Source organism: Gallus gallus, chromosome 2 (assembly GCF_016699485.2).
Source record: "Gallus gallus isolate bGalGal1 chromosome 2, bGalGal1.mat.broiler.GRCg7b, whole genome shotgun sequence".
In the NCBI taxonomy this organism is placed as follows: domain Eukaryota; kingdom Metazoa; phylum Chordata; class Aves; order Galliformes; family Phasianidae; genus Gallus; species Gallus gallus.
In genome coordinates this window covers 47,530,496-47,553,306 of record NC_052533.1, presented here as the reverse complement: position 1 = coordinate 47,553,306, position 22,811 = coordinate 47,530,496, and the positions used below count along the sequence as shown (strand labels likewise).

General features: G+C 40.8%; 1 protein-coding gene across 2 annotated transcripts in view; it reads left to right on the top strand.

The window, feature by feature from the left end:
- The window catches only part of BMPER (BMP binding endothelial regulator), a 147,444-nt gene that overhangs the window by 30,288 nt on the left and 94,345 nt on the right, over positions 1–22,811 (top strand). For both annotated transcript variants that reach the window (XM_015281550.4, NM_001007080.2), the window contains exons 4-6: positions 2,318–2,400; positions 3,907–3,997; positions 4,796–4,878. In XM_015281550.4, coding sequence (XP_015137036.1) covers positions 2,318–2,400; positions 3,907–3,997; positions 4,796–4,878 — 257 coding nt within the window. The remainder of the gene's footprint in view (positions 1–2,317; positions 2,401–3,906; positions 3,998–4,795; positions 4,879–22,811) is intronic.

Genomic DNA, 22,811 nt, shown 5'->3' with positions numbered 1-22,811 from the left:
TTCTTGGGTACTGCACAGATGCAGCACTGCCTTTGTGATTTTGGCCAGACTAATCCTTAAACTGAAAATTTCAGTTTAATGTGCACATCTGCACATTACAGATTAGTCCAGGGTCATTAGCTTTCTTACAGAGAAAAAACTTCATGTTAAAAAACGTGAGCGGTGAGAAAATATGTGAGTTATTTTGCAGTCAAAAGTAGGTTCCAAGCTGGGCCGTGGCTCTGCATGGTGCTGAAGAGTCCAGACCTATATGGTAAAACATACACATGAATGTTCAGCAACACAACTTGTTCCATTTTGAGTGCTTAGAAGGCAAGCATGTGTTTAAGCTGTCTTGAATTGCGCTCAGAATCCCATTATGGCCTGTTTTCTGCAAATAGAGGCTGCTAAAATGCTTTGTTTTTGTCAGGATTTGTGCTGGGCAGTAGTATTATGACAAAATGTACATATCATGGTTGGTTTTGTTGGTTTTTTTTTTTTTTTGGTACAAATATCAATACAAAAATGATATGTTTCAGAAGGGGACTTTAAAATGCTTAAGAAATATATAGGACTTCAAGTTCCTCATTTGACATTGACTTCCAAGTATAAGTTCTCACACAGAGCTTTATTAAAATACAGAGAATGTAAACACTTGATCATTCAAAATCACTCTGTAGGTGCTTTGCTACTGAGAAAAAAAAAAGTGAGATTCAGAGCTGTATTTCAGTATTTGTCAAGTCTCAAGACTGCTGATCAACTCTTGTAAAAACATACTGGTTTCAGCTTAAACTAGTGAAATTGCCAAATCACCTGCAGAATTCTCGTGTTTTGATCTTTACTTAGCATAGAAGAACTTCTGAATGCTGCAAGTACTACAGTACAAGTCTTCTTTTGTTTAAGATCATAACTGAAGGTAGTTGATGAGTTTGTAAATAATCTTCATATACCAGGTTTCCTTTCAATTTTGGTTTGGACACAAAATGATTTTGTTGGTATTTTAAGCTCCTCAGCCATTCAGAACTGTTACCCTAAAGTTTTCTTGCACACTGGGGTAGAAGATCTACTGGTGTAGGACTGATAACTTGTCTTTGTTTTCAGAAGGGTGCAAAATGTAGCTGAAAGCAATTAAGGACAGGGCACCCTGCGCATCAGAAAATGGCTGGTAGAATATTTGCTGAAGTCTGGGTAGGCATATGGCTCCGTGGCATCATTTGACTGATGTTGATGATTCTGTGTCTGGATTGTAACAGTCCAGTCAGGACTTCTGTTCAAATCTTGGGCTCTTTCATCAAGCCTATTTGCAATAAAATAGACTAGGAAAAAACCCTTGCAGCAGTAAAAGGAAAGTGGGCGTATTTTTCTGTAGAAATTGGGGTATGTGCTGCTTTTGAAAGTTTTGATCAGAATCACTTTGTCTCTCCAAATAATTAATTTTTAATTGGTACAATTTTACATTGGTAAACAAACTTTTTCTTAACAAATGCTTTATTTCTACTTAATAAGTCTGCTGTTTTATTTTATTCTCTTCTCTCTCTCTTTTTTTTCTATCTTTTGCAAAATACCACAGAACAGTGAAAAGAGTGAGAAGGAAACTAGTAGGATCACGTAATCAAAAATGATTTTTTTTTTCCAAAAGGCTTCAACAAAACTTCGTTTTGCATTAAAAAGATGTGCACAGAACCTGTCTGTGGGTGAACCAACCTCTTTGCTGTTAATGAAGTTGTAGTGTAACACAGAAGGTCATACAAAGCTAAACCCTGTGGGGCTCCACAATGCTCCTACTCACCACCCACATGGAGAGCCTGATGGCCTTTGGTTTACATGGATGTTGATCTCATGTCACGAAAGTTGAAAGGCATAAAGAAGGGGGAGTGCTTCTGATGTCAATGCATCCATTCTGAGCTGCACTGTCTGAAGAGCTTTCCTGGGGGATTTGGTAATGGATGGGGACAGACTGGACGATTGACATTTTTGGCTCTTGTCTCATTCTCTCTCCTCTGGTGCAGAGGGGGAGTACAGGCTGCTCATGAACAGGCCACTGAATTACCAGCAACACACATTTTTAGGCATATTGGTGCTGATTTTGGTTTGTTTTGAATGGTCACAGTTTGTAAGCAGCCTGGCCAGTTGTGCACTAGGAGCAGACATCCAGGGGGCTGCTGCCAGACCTGACATGGCACAATCCTGCTCGTTAGCTCTCAGCTCTGCCTCTTCTAATAACTCCAGGCAGAGAACAGGGCACATTAAGGATGCTGCTTTATGATCATCATCAGCAGTCTTCCAGGGAATTGCTGCATTCAGCTGGACTGATGTGTGCTTCTGTCTCTCCCTCCAGACTGCACTTTTGGAGGAAAGACATACAACAGCTCTATGAGATGGCACCTCCCTAGCAATCCCTGTATTACATACCAGTGCCAGGTAAGCATGTCATAAGTACCACAGTAATTGAGTCATGAACTTTTCCATAAAACTCAGAGCCTTTTTTATCCGGTTCAAATAACCCAAAATATTTTATACTCAAAGCACAGTAAGGACTTTGCATTTAAAGCAGCTGAAATGCATTCAGAAGTGACCCACTGTAACCAGACATCCAGAATTGTAGGTTGTACATGAGATGAGTACTCTGAGACCCAAACGATGCTGAAAGAGTAGTACTTGACTGTGACATTTCCTTTTGGTCTTGACCTTGAAATAAATCCTCTTTTCTCAGTGCATTAGGTATTTTCTGAAATACAAGTTACTATTTCAGTAATTCAGTGCTTTTGTGTGTATGTTGTCCATGTACCTGGAATGCCCTTTAGGAGAAACCCACAGTCAAGTCTTTTCTGCCCTGTTAACACTGATGTTTTTGGTAGCTTGTCTATGTGCAACCGTAATATTTGCAAGACTGACCATTTTCAGGCACAGAACAAGCAATTGTGTAAGTAATTTTTAGTTTCTGCCTGTGAGTAGCTCTGTGATTTTTCCTGATAACTTGATCCATTTCTAGTAGTAGCACTCAAGCAGCTACTAAGAATTGCAGCTATTAGAAACAAGAGAGATTACTGAGTATGTAGAGCTTCCACCAAGAGGAAAAAAGGGTTTTGAAATTTTTCTCTGTCTGTGATGCTTCTACTCTGTGATACCAACACATATTTTTAAAGACAGATACAGGAGGAAGAACAAAGGTTAAGTAGCAGTATTTTGTACTGCTGCACTTAATGAAAAGAACTCAAAGATGGGATTTAGATACTCTGACCACTACTAGTTACATGAAATGAGTAATTCTTTATGGCCTGTATCAGTACCTAAATGCACAACTGAGTAATCCTGTTTACCCTAGGCCCACAGGTTTAAAAAAAAAACCACCAGGTTTCTCTTATCTCCAAATGCAAAGCTGCAAGCAGCAAAAAAAGTGTAGCAACTTAACACAGATCCTCACACCCAGGTTTGTTGAAAAGGACTTTGACTCCTTGAACAAGAAGTACAGGAAATGTTAATTTACTAATACTTATCAGGAGAAGCATCAAAGACAAGCATCTCACCTCTACAAAACAAGATGCTTTTATCTGCTAAGTCTTTTTCCTCTGAGGGGAAAGGGGGATACCTTGTTTCTGGTTCCACCAAAGCTGCATGGCAGATTGCTAAGGCTAAGGATGCCTGATAAAGCAGGATTCCTTCTCCTAAAAAGGTTCTTCCTTTCTTACCTGATGCATTTTAAGGCAAATCCTGCATCTGGAATCAGGGAGATTCAAGTGAATCTTTTGGCGCAGATCAACCTGCATCCTGATACCAGGCAGCAGACACAGAAAGAAAAGGGCCTTTGACACACAGCTCTCCACAGCATTTGCCCTGCTGTAATTGTACTGTTAATAATCGTGCATTTTAGCTTCTTAAGGCAACCACAACAATAACAGTGAACACGTGTGATCTGCTCTTTTGCAGGAGGGAGTGATAATAGAGTCGGAGGTACAGTGTGTTGTTCATTGCAAAAACCCATCCAAAGTTGTGGGGATGTGTTGCCCCGTGTGTCCAGGTGAGATATTCCATGGGGAGATGCTGCTCCATGAGTGCAACTGTATTTGTAATGATAACAAGTATTACCTGGGAGGTTGATCTAACTCCACTTTTAAACTTTACTAGTTTCCAAAATATGGGCCAATGACTCATGTAATAAGCTACACGACACAAGAGAATGCTTAATATTTTTAGTAGAGAACATGTAGCCTCTGGCAATGGCTGCATGTCTTTATATCCTTTTTCAGAGAGTTGGTCAGCTGTTTTTTTTTTTTTGCTGGCTGATGATAGGAATTTTGATTGGAGAGGAAATATAAGAGTAATCCTAAAAGAAAGATTGGTTTTTTGAAAGATAACGTGAATGTATTGCCTTTGTGAAGCAGTAGCAAATTAACCTGGTTTTATTGCTAATTTGATTCAAACAGAAATTTTGTAGGCAAGTGCTGCTCCCATTGTGATATAATGGATTTATTACACTTAAATTTTTTAAAATATCTGCCAATATCTAACATGAACTCAAGGACTAAGAACAAGCAGTAAGAAAAAGTAAGTGATTTATGAAAATGTTTCAAATCTGCTTTTAAATGGAAGACCTCATTTAGCCTCAACTTCATTGGTACAGATTTGTCTGCTGTAGAAGAATGCTTTCCCCCAAAATATATTTTGGGATTCTCAAGGCCTTTGCAAAGGTTTCTGGAGTGATTTGTACCAGAGAGGTTGTATGATTTACTTTTGATATTGTCCTGTGAAAGGGTGTGTTGCAGTAAAAAGGCAATGTGCTATCCTTAGCTAAACTTATTCAAATACTGTTTTCCAGGTTGTATATTTGAAGGGAGACATTACAATGAAGGAGAAGAATTTAGGCCTGAAGGAAATAAATGCACCAAGTGCTCTTGTGTTGTAAGTATTTGCCTTTTGGCACTCAATCTCCCTGTATGAACTTTGAAAGGCATGTTATTATTGTCATAACAAAACGAAACAATATAGGGAATTCAACGCTACCCTTCTCTTGGAGTTAAGATATCTGTTGAAGATTTTTTCCTGTGCTAATACATTGTATAACTCATATTCACAGTTTATCATCTTTTTCATGACCACATACTGTGTGCAGATAGAGCATGGTATTTGGGAGTGGGTTGACGCAGAAAATTGGTGATGTTCTTTTGCAGTGGGATCATGCAGGAGAGAAAAGGCTTTTTGGGTTTCATCTATTGATCAGTTTAAGGAAACATCTAGTAAATGCTGATCCTTTGCAAGGATTCCTTTCTGAAGCAAGGGATTTTGCTCTGAATTACTGAGTGAAAGGATGAGGGTAGCCTCTCTAAGCTGTCCCAGGTGGATTTTGACTTGACGCTTAATGAAAAGGTCATATCCTGGATTTCATCCTTGACTAGCAACAGTATCAAGAGGAAGTAATAATTGCATCCTTTGGGTAATGAGCACAGGCTTCTCTTTCACTTCCATTAAGTTAAAAGATAATGCTGTATAGCTGGGGTAGATAACTTTGACTTCACTGGTGTGATCTGTGAGACCAGTAAAATGCAAAGCTCAAATCGCTGCTTTTGTTGCAAGTGATGGGCTAGCTATCAGCAGAAAATGCAAGACTGAGGAGCCTTACTTTTCAGTGGAATGTCACAAAGTTTTTGCAGTACCAGGCATGGCTCTCCTGCATCATTAAAAAAAAAAAGGTGGAGGGGGGAGGAGAATGATAGAGTTAAAAAAATAAATACGTATTTTAACACACACGTTTAATGGAGACACTGCAGAGAACTCGGACTGTTTTGAGGAGAAAAAAAATCCTTCTAATCTGTGGAATTAATGTACACTAAATCATCATATCATCACTACTCCTGAGAAGATTTGGGCAGCTCGGGGTTGGTTTTTCTTGTTAGGTTTTTTTTTTCTTTTTTTTCCCCCCAAGTTTAATCCTGTAATAATGAAAATATGTTGTCACCCTTGTCAGTGGTGATCTGCACCCCTGACTCTGGCTCTGCTGCCTGCCTGCTGTCCTGAGCAGAAGGCCATAGCTCCCTGCATTCTCATCAGGTCCCCTTGCCCTTCAGCTGCAGTGGTGAGGCAGCAGCTTTACACTGCAGCTTTCTCTGGTGATGCTCCTGAGGGGAAAGCAGACCTGAGTGGTTAAAAAGTCTGTGGAGACAGGCTTTAGTCTTTTGGGGCTGTGCCTTGCTTTTTCCTAAATACTGCGTATTGCCCAGTTGTTAGTGTGCCAGTATCTCCTCGATCAACTTTCCTTTACTCCCTAAATAGCAAAAGCAGCTGCGCCTGGAAGAGCACAGTGGGGGAGTGGGATATCTCGGAGGAGAAAAGATAAAGGAATATAGGCATACAGGGTCAGACCTGAGGGCCTTTCCTTGACAACAACCAGTCCCAGGTACATTAAAGAAGGAAACAAATCAGCTACTGATAGTAAGAGGTTTAAAGCCTCAAGCAAGAGATGTAATGATCCCTTCTGAGAAAGGCAGTGTGATGATTTGGGATGGTAATTATATCTGTATAAAATGTCCATCTCTGGGGCTGAACCCTATAGACAGCAGAAGAAAAGTGTCTGTGTGTATGCCACACCTGAATTCTCTCTCTCTGTAGTTCCTTTTCGTAGTACCTCTTGCCCATTTCCTGCAGAATTTAGGCCCATGTTAATTCTTACATAATTTAAATTGGAAGCAAGTTAACAGAAGCATCTTTGGGCTGCAATAGCTGTTTACTGCCTGCTTTGCATCCATATTCTTTTGGGAATGAGTTTCCAGCAAATCTCTTATCTAAGCAGTTGCTGGATATGCAGATACCAATCTACTCCTGTGATACGATGGGAACAGGCTTGAGCGTGATGTGCTTTAACTTGTGCGGTATTTAAAAGATTAAAGGCAGTTCCTTGCCCCAAATTAGATTTCTTCTGCGATGATTTGCAGTTGTAATTATTTAGTGAATATATTGTGGAAATGTAATGGAGGAAGTGACACAGATTCTTGTCAAGGTATTTCTGGGATGGTGATGGTGCAAAATGCTCACTCAAGCATGAATTCTGGGTTTTGCTTAGGAATGGACTTTTCCAACAGTGGACTATTCTGGGTTACAAAGGGCATCATTGTCCTTGGGGACTGGAGGCAGCATTAAACAGGAAGAAAGCAAGGAGGGATGGCTGTGGTTTGTTTTTCTAGAGAAACATAGAGCTATTCCACACTTAATAAATCCATTACAATGAGTGGTTACTTACAAAAGGAAATTTTACAGTTGCAAAATGATGTGCTCAACACGCCACACATGCCAGAAATTCAGCATTGCAGAGCCCAGTCTTCATAAAGCTCTTTGGTTGTTCAAGTCTGTGGTATTTTCAGCTCAAAGCAGTACCTAGTAGACACTATTGAGCTCCCAAGGAATGTGAAGTGGTCGTTAAGATGTTTTTTTGTTGCTGTTTTTAATGTGCATTTTCTGTGCAAATCAAGACAAAGCAGGGCATTAGGGCCTGGGGAGCTCTGTCTCCTTGCAGGCCCCTGGCCATAAAGGATGCAACATGCATTTCCTTCAATCCTCGCCTGCCACGCTGTCAACTTGTTAGCGCAGTTTCTGTTTATCACCACTTGTGGTCCTTGTTATTGTCTACTGAAAGCCAGACCAAATTCACCAGGCTCATTTCATGTAGATCACTGAAACAACCCATTAGCTAATAACTTTTGGGATGCTACCAAGCCAGGCTGCCCTCACAGGGGTGACGCGGGGATGAAAGGCTCCGTATACCATTACCACTTTCCCGAGTGATCTACTCCTTAGGGTGACTAAGATTTCTTGCTGAAAATGAAAATGTATCGCCTCTCACTCAATGCATTTTGCCAGTCAAGAGTGAATGAGCCGGCTTTTAATGACTCAGTTTCTCTGGGGAGATGCATTTGTGTAAGAAAGGTGGACAGGATAATAGGGATCTCCTCTCATGTCGCCTGAAACCCAGCTGTCTCTCAATAATTCATCTGTCTAGCCTGGTCTTGCTTTTCTTGATAGGTCAGTAGAGTGGTCTAGAGAGAGCATGGATATTTTCCCTACCATAAGCACCTACTTAAGTGAGGGACTGGCTGCTTTAATCAAGTGTTATTTCTCAGATACTACTTTTATGAGCCCGAGAGTGTGTTTCTGCTTGCACGGTGAGAGCACTTGGTTTACACGTTTCCTTCTTTACAGCCTGCATTGAAATAGTCAGACTATGATTATCTTAAATGTTTTCATTTTCTCTTTTGATGTAGCACATTTGCAAAAATTAAAAATAATAGCAAGAGGACAGGACAGAGAGCCAGGGAGGGAGGGAGAAGAGGAGGCTCGGCAGGAAAATGACTTTGCATGAGAGTGGTAACCATGGAGAAGCATATCTCTTAGTGGGAGTATCCAAACTCATAACTAGCCCCTCTGACCACAGGCATGGTCTCACACTGCTGTTACCCAGACCATGGGCGCTGAGCGTTCGGGCATGTGAGGCATGCAGCCATACGAGGGGCTGCCATGCTGAGAGCATGCTGTGCTATGGAGACGTCTCTGCTGAGGGCTGGTCTTCCCCTGAAGCCCCAACTGCGAGGGGTGGGTTGTTACATTTGGGGAACAATTGCAGGCTAGATTATGGCATTGCTGGAATGGCTGAGGGATGCATGTATTACCAGCTGGATTGGAAATGGAATAGGTTGTGCCGTCCGTCTGTCCAGCAGAGATGCATATTGTGGGGCTGTCCTCACGGCTGCTCTCCTGAATGTTGCAAAACAAGTGAAACTTAAAGGGATGAAAGCAGAGTACAGGGGTTTGGAGAACTGAATTTAAAAGTGGCCTCAGCTCCATGTTCATGCATACATCAAGGGCTTCTGCACTTCTGCGCAGAGGGACTCAATGTGCACACCACTGCTGGTCTGCAGGTGTACTTGTGGGGCTGTGCAGGAAATGTCTTGTTGTTTATGTTCCCGAGTGTTAGAGTGCAAAAACTGCATAATGAAAGTTTTGCACAAAGAAAAGGAAATCACACCAAGAAATCTGTTCCTAAATCAATGAGTAACAGACGTTGCAATGGCGATAAATAAGGAGAAACTACATATGCTAGTATTTTGAACACTGAGGGTGGAATTCTTGTGTAGCTCCAGACATTTAGAAAAAATGTGTCTAGTCTGAACTACTTATCTGGGCTCCTCTTCACTTAATAGAGAGAGAGGTAGGATGGATTACCCTTGCAGATGCCTATCTTTCTCTAGTCACTATAGGGGGAGCCTTTGTGGCTCCCACAGCCCCTGAGATGGCTGAAGATAGCTGGGATGGATTCCACCCCTGCAGTCAGATCGGTGATGGAGCACCCTGATACTGCATTAAAAGATTTACTTTAACAAATATTGGGAGCTGCTGAAGTATGTTCCCACAACAACTGCAGTCTACAGGGAATCTTGTAATTAAATGTGGGGAGTGCATAATTACGTGTATGGCAGTGAAGGCTGGCAGTACAAGTTAAGTCCAAATTAAAATATCCATTCTCAATGCAGTGCCAAATGCCCGTCTTTCTGAATTTCCATGTACTTGATGTGCTTTGATACAGCTCCAAATTACAGCAGATGCTGTTTGCCCCACTTTGAAGTCTATGAGATAGAGACTGAGTTTTAGTCAGGATGAAAAAAGTGGAGTAGGTTGTGGGTTTTTTTTTTTTTTTTGGTAAGAACAGTGTTTATTTGCTCAAAGTTAGTGATGTAAGAAGAAGTATTTGTCTTACATGTGGATGAAAGTGGAGAGCAGTAAGCATTCAGAAATGGGATACGGAGGGATGTTCAGTGTTCCTCTGAAAGCTCCCCCACTTCCAGATTTTTTGCAAGTCCTGAAAGATTGGTTTTCTAGCCTAATAAAAAATATAACCTTCCAGCTGGGTGTACAAGTATGACTGTGCAGATAGGTGTAGAAGGGTATGGACCTGGTTATGCACTGAACTTCAACAGGAAAAATGATGTGACACAGACAGTCCAGTTATTTCTTCTTTATCTGATTTTCTTCAAGCTTAGAAAAGTAAATCTACATCCTTGGAGGATTATACACTACATGCACGATGTCTGAAATATTAAATCCCATTAACTTTGGAAACAAGGTGAAAAACCAAGGAAATTGTCTGAAGGTTGGGCAATTTCTTTAAATATTGGTTGGGAAACACTGAGTATTTTGTTTTGTTTTTTTTTCTTTTTCCTAGTGAAGTAGTTTATAACCATTTAAAGTCTTTTCTTGATTTGTCTCAAAACATCTGAAAATTTTCTGAGAAACTTTGATAAAAACTTAAAAATAGTTTAAATAACAGTCATGGCATAAATTTAAACATGAAATTAATAACAGTTTTTCTGAAAGACAAGTATGCTCTAGACTACCAATGCAAATGTTCACAATTTAGTGTAATTATTCAGTATAAATGACTTGCTTTCATTGGCACTTTGAATCTCTACAGTCAGATTTCTTCCCTCTGCGAATCTGAATGTCATCCTACATCTCTTCCACTTGGAGATCTTTCTAGCTCACCTGATTTGTGTATGCTCCCAGCTAAGTCAGTTCCTGTACCGTTCCCTTAACACTTTAAATTTTAGCGTGGATTGAAACACTCTTTCTGTGCTGCAAGAGCCCACACCAATTAAGTCTTATTTCAGGCGAGCAGAAATAATGAGCAGCTTCCTAAAGATCCAGGTGACTCTTTAAGGACAATGGGCCTAGGAAATATCACATCTTTCTCATATCCCTTCCTCCCTCAAAGACATTATTTGCCCCTCCTGCCCATCAGGGATCAGTTCAAATACACCTTCTACACTTCAGCAAGCTCCCTGCTGCTTTGACTTTGCTTCCAGCTGTTCTCCCTTTCCTCCATCATTTCACATAGGTCACATCAATGTCCACTGTGTTTTAAGTCTGAAGGGCACAGTTCCCATCCCTAAGAGAAGAGAGTGTGGAAAAATTTAAAGAAAGATAAATGGGCGATTTGACAGATTTCTAGGGGGATATTTTCTAACTGAAGAGTGAAAAGACTGAGGAATTGTGGGAAAAATCTCTAATTTCCTCAGGCATGACTTGTTTAGACAGAAATTGTCTTTCCTGTTTGATGACCCAACATGGTATTGCAATAATTAATGAAGTAAGGGATACTAGAAGATAAGAAAGACTTCTAAACTTCCTAAGTACCTGAGGAACCTAAGTAAATGCTGGTTAACATCCCCTCCTGACTGTGCCCTGCGTCAATGGCTGCTGTTGCAGTACAGAGAAAGGAGTACAGGACTTATCATTTAAATGACATGAATGCATACCGCAGGGTGCACGTTGCATTACTAAGGCATATAAAGAAAAAAAAATAAGTTGCCCACTTTTAAATGGTGGTAAAAGAAGCTTACACGCTGGGGGTAGGTTGCTATAGTTCTCGAGAGCAAAGGAACAGAGAGCTTATGCTGTCAGGTGTCTGTTCCCTGTCTTGTTAAATTTTTCCTAATTAACAGGCTGAGATCGATTGTTCCTATTGACAAAGAAGAATTAAGTACACAGAGCTTTAACAATAACGGAGAGCTGTTAACAAGCAGTCTCTGATGAGGGGACTATTTTTTATTGGCATACGGCTGCAATGAAGTCTGCAAACATCTCTGTTATAACTCACTCCTTGCAAAGGCAAGAAACTATCATTTAGGAGAAGCACAGCAGTAAGACAGCAGAAAACAAAGAACCTGGTTAGAATAAGCAAACAAACAGAAAGCCTTCTGGCCAGCAGGGGATGAAAGGGTTGCACGTGGTTTCAGAAGACTGCACAAAGATTTTATGCAAGCCTGCTACAGCACTTCTTGTAAGCGGCTTCAAATGGGGGTATGCGTGTGGCATCTCGTGGGAACGCTTGTGTGCAAGATTGATTTGGGTCTAAGAGATTCCCACAAGTTGTGGTAGGAAGCAGTAAAAGCAATAGCTCGTCAATTAACAGGGCCTTTGTTTGCCAAACATTTTATGAAGAGTCCAAGTCTCTTCTGCCTGGTGTTACAATGAGGGAAAGGCTGAGAGGAGTGCTTGGCTTTTGTGTTTGTCACCCTTTCATTTTAAATCAACTTGGATGTCACGAGTTTGGGGGTTGTTATCAGATAACAATAGCTAATGATTTTAAACTTGCACACATCCCTCTGCATCCCAAGACAAGAGGTTTTAGTATGTACAATAGTGCTAAATGAATTTACACAAGAGAGTTTAATTAACTGAATAATACCTACCTCTTTCCTCTTTTTTTTTTTCTGATTTATAAGAGGAAAAAAATAAAGTAGGATTGGAGACAATATGCTGTTACATGTAGGGCTTCATATATCCATCCCAAAATACCTCCATCCCAGATACCGCCAAATGCGATATCTGTATCACTTTGAGTACCATATTTGTTTATTTATTTGTGCTGTAGCCATTGACTGTATTCATGTATGTTGTAGAAGACATAAAATGTAGTTTGTTTGATTTGCTGTTGAGTGTGATTGCCAGATTCTGTCTCAATTATCAGTCTGCCTAAATTCTCCTGGCTCCTTCCACTGTATCCTACCGCTGACTTCTTGTTTTCTTCCCTGGGAGTTTTTAACATCATTAAGAGAGCAAGTTTCTAACCCTGCCTGTTACAACTATTCTCCAGCTGGGATATGCTGTGATTTAAGAAAGCAGTGATATAGAGAGACTAGTCAAAGCCCTCTGGATTCTGTCAACTTTTAAAATGCTAATGAACATGCTATTTTTTTTCCTGTTTAACGACAAGAGATAAATGCATGGGACTGTGGAGGAGAGAAAAATGATACCCAGATAATTTGATTTTCAGGACTGTGTGAGTCCGAAACTTTTTATATAACTCATGTTCTTAGGCTGAGAGGTGGCGTAGTCGGAATAATTAAGGGACTATCAATATAGGTGTAGGAAACAGAAAAGAAAAAGAAATGCTTTGAGGCATGGCAGTGATTTACTTATTCTGCCTTTAACCTGTCAGAAGTTAATTTTGACCAGGAGCCAAACTAACGTAAGATCTTTGGCAATCAATCTGAAGGAAAGGTGCAGAAATGCTTGTGAGCAACTTGAGGTGGGAATCACAGCAGGACTTACGCCTTCATCTTCCACTGTAGGTGCTTAAATATGAAAGATGGGACCTTGAAAAAGTTTCCTAACCCCGGAACCTTAAAAATATTCTCTAACCCTGGTGATAGACGTTGCCTGAATGTCTAAGTTTCTTCCAGGAAGCCCCACTCCCACACTGCCTAAACTTCAATCCCAAGCATGACTAGAGCACCGTAAACTTGACAGGCCCAAGTTTCAATGAAAAAAACAAGTTTTTAGCTCTCTGCCAGAAGCTTTGTGATGAAGCACTGCCATTTTCCACAGAAAGTAGAGGGTTTTTGTTGTTGTTGTTGTTGTTTTTTAATAGGAGCTTAGTTAGTGGCATTATGTGATATTGTGTGCTAAAATAATTGAAATGGAAATTTCTTTATTAACTGTACTTGTGTGTCAGAGCCAATGCAATATAAAGAGCAAAGTCTGGGTTTCCAGAAGATTCAGATCTGATGTTTGAGGCGTCTGAGCCCAAAAGCGTTTGAGTAGCTTGCATGCTTTGTGTGCTTTCTTTTCCCTTTTTTTCTTCCTCCAGAACACAGCACCAGAAGTTCTTTCGAGTGCAGGACAGAAGCTAACGTGCCCTTGCCAATAATATCTTTCTTCAGAGAAAAAAAAGAATCAGAGCTGGTCTCAGCTCTGAAAGCATAGCAATGAGGGTAGTGTTTCTTTTGCGGTACTCAGCCCTGCACCCAAATATTCAGCATGATAAAAAAAAATATATATATTGTAAACAAAACAATGTATGTGAAGCCTAAGGATCCTGTGCTTTTCAGCGCTCAGTTTGTTCTCTGCTCCTCCTCCTAGTTGCAGCATAACTTTTCTTCTCTTGGATGAATCTGAATAGCAATTCTTAGCAATCACGGTTGCTGATGCACTGCTTGCTCTCTGAGCAGCCAACTGAGAACTGCCCTGCTCTCTGTTTTTTGAAGTAGTTTTTAAGATTCCCCTGGGTTCCTGCAATTACTATTCTTCCCTCATCTAGGTTTTTATCACTGCATTTAAGTAAGCATGGGTATGTACACGTCTAGAACCATGCAGGGAGGGAAAATTCTGCACCTACTACCTTTTCTTCTATCCACTGCACTTTGTAGTTGACATGGATGTGTAAAATCTTTTATCAGCAGTAATTGCAGAGCATCTGCCCCTGTGACTTTTTGACGGTGAGCCTGATTCTAACACAGCAAGCACTCTGTAAAGTAGCTAAATGGGAATAGGAACCATAAAAGTTGATACCTGGTGGAAACCAAGCCAGGCAGGCATTTTCTTTCCCCTTGGTGTTGTTACATTCCTTGTGGTCAGCAGTAATAGCTCTGCTTCCTGAAGTATGGGCTGCAGGGTTTTATGCTGTGTTCAAACGGGCATCGCTTGAAGCTCAAGTGTTTACGCTGTTTGAAGCACACATTCTCACTTCCTAAGTATTCAGTGCAGCAGGGATAATAGCAAGCAATTATATAAAGTGAAGAGTAAGTTACAGGAAGGGCGAAGGATGGAGAACAAACATGCTTGTACATCCAGTACGACAGACTTATCATGGACCTGCATATCATGTTTGTTATTGCTCACTAGATACTTATTTTGCAATATTTCTCTGAATCTGACATGAGGCTAATAAAGATAATATTAATGCCCGTAGTGACCAGAAGGACATTTTGCATTTTTTTGTAATGATTGCCCATGTTTCTATTTCTAAGTATCTTATCATTGCTGTTATGCTCTGGGAAACCCCTTATCTCAGTCTTTTTCCAAACTTACGGAAAGAGAAGATGGCATAGTTCCCACAATACACTTGGACTGTGCTTGTTTGTTCTCTGCTACTGCTCCTATGACTTTAGGGAGCAGCCCTGTAAATGCTGATTATTCTTTTTTTCATTTCTGCATGATACTTCACATAGGGCAAAAGGTTTCCATCTGGGAGGATGTTCTCTTCTCAGGATGTGACAAGGTTTAGCAGAAGGGAGACGAGTCACACTTAGGAGGGAATTTTTTCCTTCATGGCACGGGGATTGCAAAACAGTGTGTAGAGCACATGGTGCTTGAAGGGGAGTAAATATGGCTCAAACTCAGTGGGACCTTGGAGTTACTGAAGCTAGGCAAGGTGCCAGCTTGCCCGCAAAAACCCAGGGATATCCAGATGGTACAGAGATAAAAATCTGTGGTTCCCAGCTACCCACTAATTCCTTCATCTCTTCTGCAATTTTGAGCTCTATCTCATTCTAAATGCTTGTGTTTATGAAAGTGGGGGGGTAAGCATGTGTCCTGGAAGTGGGCAGATGAAAGAAAAGGCAACGAGAGAATTCATAATTTCTGGCGTACAGAATTTGCACGGTATTTGTGCTCTTGCCAGCAGAGTAAACCAGTAAGACTGGAAGTCGCAGCTTTAAGTTGCTATCACAAAAATAATTCTAGATGCTTATTTGAAATTCGTAGTAACTTTTATCAGACGGAACAATTTCTCTTAAGGATGACACTTGCCCACAGAAGGAAAACTGAAATTAAATGTAACATACCACATGTATTCAGTCAGAATAGCCTGAAATATTCATATCTAGAATGCCAAAAAAACGTATCTGTGGTTCAACTACAGAATAAATAGAAATGTGACTTTTATTAATTAAATGTGATTTAAGAACACATTCTTTGGGTAGTGCATAACTTTGAATGTATTAAACTCTGCTTCCCCAAACGCTGAACATAAATTTAGATAAAATTTAGTCTTCCATAAAAGCTTGTAAAATTATGGGTATAATAAATCAGAATGTTGAAAACGTGTAGGAGTGTGACAATGTGTCTTCAACAGCCAGAACTCCAGGATGAGGATGTGTCAGCCCTATGAAATATTATCAAACAGTGTTTCCTTCTGGTCTGTTGACAGAAATGAAGATGTTTGAAGATTCGAGGCTTACAGTTTCAATGAAGAAAAGAAAGCATTGAAAAGAACAGGATGTAAATTTTCTATCAGGGTAGCTTATGATTATGCTTTTAGTTTTGGCTTTCAGATTGAGAATATAAACAGCCTTAAATAAAGCCCTGCTAGATACGCCCAACTTGTACGTGAGTTAGAAAGTCTTCCCAACATTGGCTTTGAATCCCTGGCCCTGGGGAAGAAGTTTCTTCTATCTCTTTTAAACCTGATTTCATTTAGACTTGATGTCTCCTTCTTCATCTGAATTAAACGAGGCCGAAGTTAAAAGGTTACACAAATTAAAATGAGTGTGGTTTTCTGAGATAAAATTGAGATAACGTTGCTCATAAAAATGGAATCCGGGTGCGGGTCGAGTGGTATAAAAATGGGAAACTAATTGTGACTGCTGCAAAATGTTATCACCTACTGCTAGAACCTTGTCAAAACGGCAGCCTGCTGCCTTTGAAGAGTGTTCTTCACCATCTCTGAATGTTGAAAAACAAAGCTGTTTTCCCTGTAATCCCACAGGATACATGATTTCCTGGCTTAATTAGGTTCATTTCAGTGGTGTTAATTCAAGGGTAGACCGAGTCCTGCGTTTGTAACTTATTGTTTTGATACTCAGGAGAAAATACTGGCAAACTTTACAGAAACATCTTGCGTAATGGCTTGGAGGTCGAACAGAAAATCTAGTCTGGATGGATTGTTTTGCTGCACTGCAGAAAAAAAGTAATATAATTTTGAGGGGGAGAAGTGGGAGAAAGTGTGGGTTATTTATTTATTTTTTAAGCTGAAACATCCCCAGTGAAACAGGAAAAACTTGTATGTATGTGGGGGAAGGGGGGGGGGGTGCCTCTGTACGTGGTAATGTATATTCCTGAGCGTGCGTGATTGTGTGCACGGTGCTGGTGGGTGCATTCTTGTGTGCACCTTTCACCTTACCGTGCTCCCCTCTGTTCCCCGCCCCGCCGCGGGGGGGCGCTGCGGGGGTCGGGCGGGCAGGCTTTGAGCTCTGTTTCACAGCGCCACCTGGCGGCGGCAGGAGGCAGGGCTTCAGCAAGGCTACACCAGCAGCGCTTCTGTGTGCTCAGTATTAGTCAGGTTGTAAAAGGACATATGTAACGTCAAAGTGCATGTGCAATCCAAGACCAAAATGTATACAGGATGTATAAGAAGAAAACAACCATTAATCAGCCACTTTGACTTTGTTGGAACCACTCAAAATTACACTTCTAAATGCAAATGCTTAGTTAAGGGAGTTTAATGAAAGTAGTGTAGATTTCTCCGAAAATAATGCTTTCTATTTAATGCCATGGAAACTACAGCAGATACAAAAAGCTCAATAACACCAATTGATAGAGCAAATTCTCAACTACAAAACACTGTTTTTCAATGTAGCCACCACCATTAGCTATGCATTTTCACCAATGAAAATGCCTACCTTGCTTGTCAATATCTGCACCAGCACTGACATGGGACCTGATGTTATTGAGTTGCAAGAGAAAGCTTGTCTTCTTCTCTGGCCTGACTCTAGAAGTTTGAGCCTTCAGCTTAGCCAGCATTGTGATGTAGTGGTTAGAGCTGATGGCTTGTCTGAGTTCTAGGAAATCCAGAAATATCACCCCTTTCCTATCCCATAAGACAATGCACGTCACTTTACCTGCTGAATCTTAAACTTTTCATACTGATAGGGAGTTCGTGTCACCCCTCCATGGACTGCTGTTTTGACCCTAGCTTGTAGCAGTGACACCACGTGTCATCACTGGTAATGGTGTGATCCAGGAAACTTACCTCCAACCTTGTATTGGTTCAGTAGATCCTGACAAACTTGCAAGCAGTGTTCTTTCTGGTCCTGTGTGAATATTTGTGGGACCTACCTGGTGCTATATTGCTGCCATAGTTTCCAGCACCTTTTAGCTGATATTCAGCTCCACACACAGTTCCCTGGTCTGCTCATTTGCATGGATGAGCTGATTGAGATGTTCTTCATTTTCTGGCATGACAGCTGTGCATGGCTGTCTGGAGGAACGTGGCTTGTCTTTCACATTGCTATTGTCAGTGCTGAAACACACCACCCACTACCACCTCACATCTGCTGTTTGATCTCCATAAACATTCAGCAAGCAGTCATGAATGTCAGTGGGTACAATTTTTTCCACATGCAGGAATTCAGTGATGCCCCTTTGCCTCATATGCACTTCCACGTCAGACACCATTTGGTCAGACTGCCCCTCTGCTGCCATCTGTCACATGACAACAAAATGTAATAGAATATCAGTAGGAAGGTTCAACCTTTACTTCCATACCACCAACATCCGCCTCTGACGTGGGCTGACATAATAAAATATGAGGCATTACTTTCAGAGCAGCCTGTCTAAAATCCAAAACGAAGTCCACATGTTGCAAACCTATGGTGTCAGAGAATGGGGGTTTTTATTCTTGACTACAATCAAGGCTGGCTTAAGAATATTTTCTTTCCTCTTTCCAGTAGAAAATGTGGCTGCAGAAAGGGAAGTGTAATTCTGGGCAATACAAAAGGAGCAGTTAGTTACCCAACATGTAGTCAGTTCATTACACAAGCATACAGGCACTGTGAAGTACTATGAGAAGCTTCACTGTCCCCAGGTTTATAAACCGCTAAGTAGAAAAATGGCCCATTATTACTAACTGGACAATTAATCTTGATAACAAATCTTTAATAAGAACCATATTCAGAGATTTCATCAACTCCATTTCTGCATACAGTGAAAATCTCATTTTAAAATAATTCCTTGGAACATGAAAGTACTTGATTTTTTTTTGTGTTTGAGCTAGCTTCCTAGCTGATGATGTTACCGTGTATGCATTTGTACATAGATGTTTGAGTAATGCCTTTAAATAGTTATGCTATTCTTTGCTTTTACCTCTTCCCATAATCATTTCTCTGGTAATGAAACTCAGAGGTCAGCAGGGGAAAATTCTTGTATTTTACTTCTGGTGACATTCTGGTTTTTGAAATAAAGTTTTAGATGTATTAATTGATAACAAATTGGAATACTGGAATGGCAAGCACTAATATATGACATTTGGGGTTCAGCCTAATTAAAAGGAAAGGGGAATACAAAGGAGGGAAATCTGAACAGTTGCACTCTGCTGGGGAGCTAAAAAAGGCTGTATTGAATTGGATTCCAGTCAGATGCAAGTTCAGGTTGTTATTTGTTTTCAAAATGAAGACAAATGAAATCACTAATTGTTAGATGACAATATTCAGAGTTCTGAAATATTTCTGCAAGTACAGCAAACTTCCAAGAAGCTGTAGCAGCTAACATGGCTGAACATAGCCTGGAATAGCAAACAAGGTGCAGCCTCTCAGCTGCAGTGTAGTCCATGCTTGGATAACCTTCTCTCTGCTTATTTGACTTGCAAGGAATGCCCGTACAATGAAGGGAACTCGCCTGCACACAGGGCAATAGGAGTACTGAGCAGAGCTCTTCAATTTGGAAGTACGGTGGGTAGCCATGTTCCTATGTGGGTGAGCTGGTCGTCGTTCAAGTCTCCACTGAAGCCAACAGGGAGGAGCAAGTATGTGCTGTAATGCATATTAAGTATGGTAGCACTCTATTACAAGGCTGAGAAAAGAAGAAGGAAAGGAGTAAAGAACCAGATCCTTTTGCAGCTATCCTTGTAAACAGAAAATAGGCTCTCCGGTGGTAGAGCCATTGGGCTTTCCTCTTTTAGATCTAAGGAGCAGCAGAACCACAGAAAATCAGCCTCCTTGCTCTTTTAATTTTATTATCAGGTTTTACCTCCTCAGTTAAATACTTAAGAGACTGTGCAAAGTATTAAGACAACTTAGAAGGAGAAGGAATCTGTGCCTCAGTAATTTCCATTCACGTTCTGTTTACCTTTTGTCTAAAGGAAAAGGAATGGGGGTGATAGGTAGGGAGTTGAGTGGGAGCCTCCAGCCAGCGTGACCTGGGAGCATTGGAGGCCTACAGCATCCAGCCTGTAGGGGTCCAAGTATGGCCTGTAGGTCCAGGGAAGGGAGTCTCTCTCTCATTGCTCATTAGACCACATGTGCGTGCTGCATCTAGTTTTGGCCCTCCAATATGTGAAAGATATTGTGTCATGTTTTGGATGCTGCATCCCTGGAGACATTCAAGACAAGGTTTGTTTGGTGTTCTGATCTATTGGCTGGAAACCCTGCTCATGGCAGGGGGTTGAAACTAGTTGATCTTTGAGGTCCCTTCCAACACAAGCCATTCTATGATACCAGCAAACTGGAGCGACATCAGGGGAGTCCCCCAAGGTGGCCAGGACTGGAACTCCTGCTCTATCAGCTGAGGTTGAGGGGTAGAGAGGGTTCACCCAGGAGAAGAGATGGCTTCAGGAAGGGCCTGGTGGCAGTTCCTCAGCATCTCTAGGAAGTTTTCTGACAGGGCCAGGCTCTTTGTAGCAGTGCTATCAACACACATAACTTGAAACACTAGAGGTTTGGACTGGATGTAGGGAAAAACCTTTCTCCCTGAGAACAATTCTGCATGGGAGCAGGTATCAAGGAGGCTGTGCAGGCTTCATCCTTTGCAGACTTGTCTGGATACAGCCCTGAGTACCTTGGTCTGAGCTTTGAGCAAGGGGTCAGAGTAGAGACCTCCCATGGTCCATTCCAATCTGAATTATTCTGTTGTTCTGATTATTTGACTGTAATATTATGATCACTCATATACCTATTCCTTAGTTTCATTAAGCACTCACTTCAGTTGTTTAGTTACAGCTCTTTAAACTGCCCATTTTAATTCCCAGCTTTGTTTTTTTTTGAGCATGGATGCCTTTGGCAGGACATCTATGCTCAGATTGTAGGAGCTTGGTTGGATATATGGTGGGCCATCTAGAGGAGCTTCAGTTGCTTATTAAGATAACTAAGATGGAAAACAGAGTCACCCAAAATGTCTTGGTGTGTAGTTTGTATGAAGCATGCCTCACAACATGAAAGGCTGCCCCAATTCAAGGTCTGCACTTTTATGTATAACTTTTATAAGATATTTTCCTACTTCTAAGAATTCCATCAGCTTTCTAGGCCTGTTCCAGCAGATACCTTGGATATTTTCAAATGCATCACTATTTACTTGACAAAGAATCCCAGAATGTACTCGACAAAGAATCTCAGAATGTACTTCAGCTTTTCAAGAGTGACTCTGTGAAACTCTAGCTGCCTGCATCGTCAGTACTTCATTTTTCAGTTGATAATGAAAATGCATTTTTATTGGCTCAGGGTAAAAGAAAGAGAATATATTAAAATAAGACAATAGATAAAACACAGATGTATTTAAAGTGAAAATTACAGGAAAATCAATTAGTTTGACACTAAGCATAGCTGTATAGCTAGTAGAACATTTCATGGACTTAGGAATGGAGAAGATAACAGAGCTATAGGGTCTGTCTTCAGGGCATGGAGATAGACTAGCTTAATTTAAGAGAAGTGGAAAGTGCTGGAGATGTTGGGGCAGCTGAAGGAGATAAATTTCTATTTAGGAAAAGCTTAACCATGCACTTGGATGATCTTCTTTGTATCTTTACTCTACTGCAAGTCTGTTTTTTTTTGGTTTTTTTTGTTTTTTTAGTGGACTAGCCTTTCTAACCTTTGTTTAATCTTGCTGATAGAGCTGGTTCTGAAAGGTCATAACTCTTTCAGCGTGCTGCTGCATGGTAGCCAAACATGGCACTTTTTGTATCTGTAGAAGCTTCTTGGGTCACTTACAGAGATGCTGTTCCAAAAACTGGAGATGAAGAAATATCTTCCAGTGACCAACAGTAACTGAGAAAGCTCTCGCATATGGTAAGTTTTGTAAAGTACTAAGTGTGAGGAGGGAATGTGACATACAGATGTTGAGCTTGTGGTGAATAGCCACAAATGAAAGCTGGACCAAAAAAACGACAGTTTCTGTGAAGTTACATCCTGCAAGCAGAGCAGTGCCTTATGTTGAAGGAAATATTCTAGTAAGTACACTGATTGCAAGAGGAACAGAATTAGAAGCTGTATCTGAATTTTCTTATGTTTTAACTGTGGGCAGTAAAACATAACGTTCGTAACTGTTGAAAACAAGATAGATGTTTTTATGTTACTTCAGTGATGGCCTTAATGAAGAAGAATTTTAGGAAGTAGGGAAAAATCCTTATGACTTCAACTACACTATATCCCTGGACTGGTAACACCTTTTCTGGAGAAAATGGGCAAATGGCCAACCAAACTTCAGTATGAGCTCACCTTCCTCTGGGACTGCCTGTCCTGCTTTCCTGAAAAGCATCTGCACACAGGGCTTATTGGCAGTGTTCTTTCCTTGGTTGTGGCTTGTCCTGTTGGAGAAGAAGAGGAAGCTTGATCTGGCTTCACACCTTATTCTTTCTCCCCACATGAAGGTAGGCAAAGAGCCAGAAGGAGTGCAGCGAAATACATTTCATGCTGAAACACTTAATCTCTATGCATTTTCCCAGGGAACATGGCTTTTCCCTTTTCTTGCACAGTATTTTTGTGATGCTGAACATTGTCCATTAATCTGATATCCTTGAGAACTGTCAAAAATAGAACACTCATGTGAGTTACAGGATTTATTTACCTTACTCTAAAACATGGAGAATTCTCAAAACACAGGAAACGTATTAGAAGAATGAACCATTATACAGAGGAATTCAGTAAAAGAATGGTTACATTTTTTTTCCCCTGCTGCTCCTTCTGCAATACAGACTGTCAGGAGCAATAGCAGAGATGTATTTAAGAAAGCATGGAAAAAGCAGAGCATGAATGTGTTTATCTTTCTCTGTCGGTGGAAAGCACATCATTTCTGTGTAATTT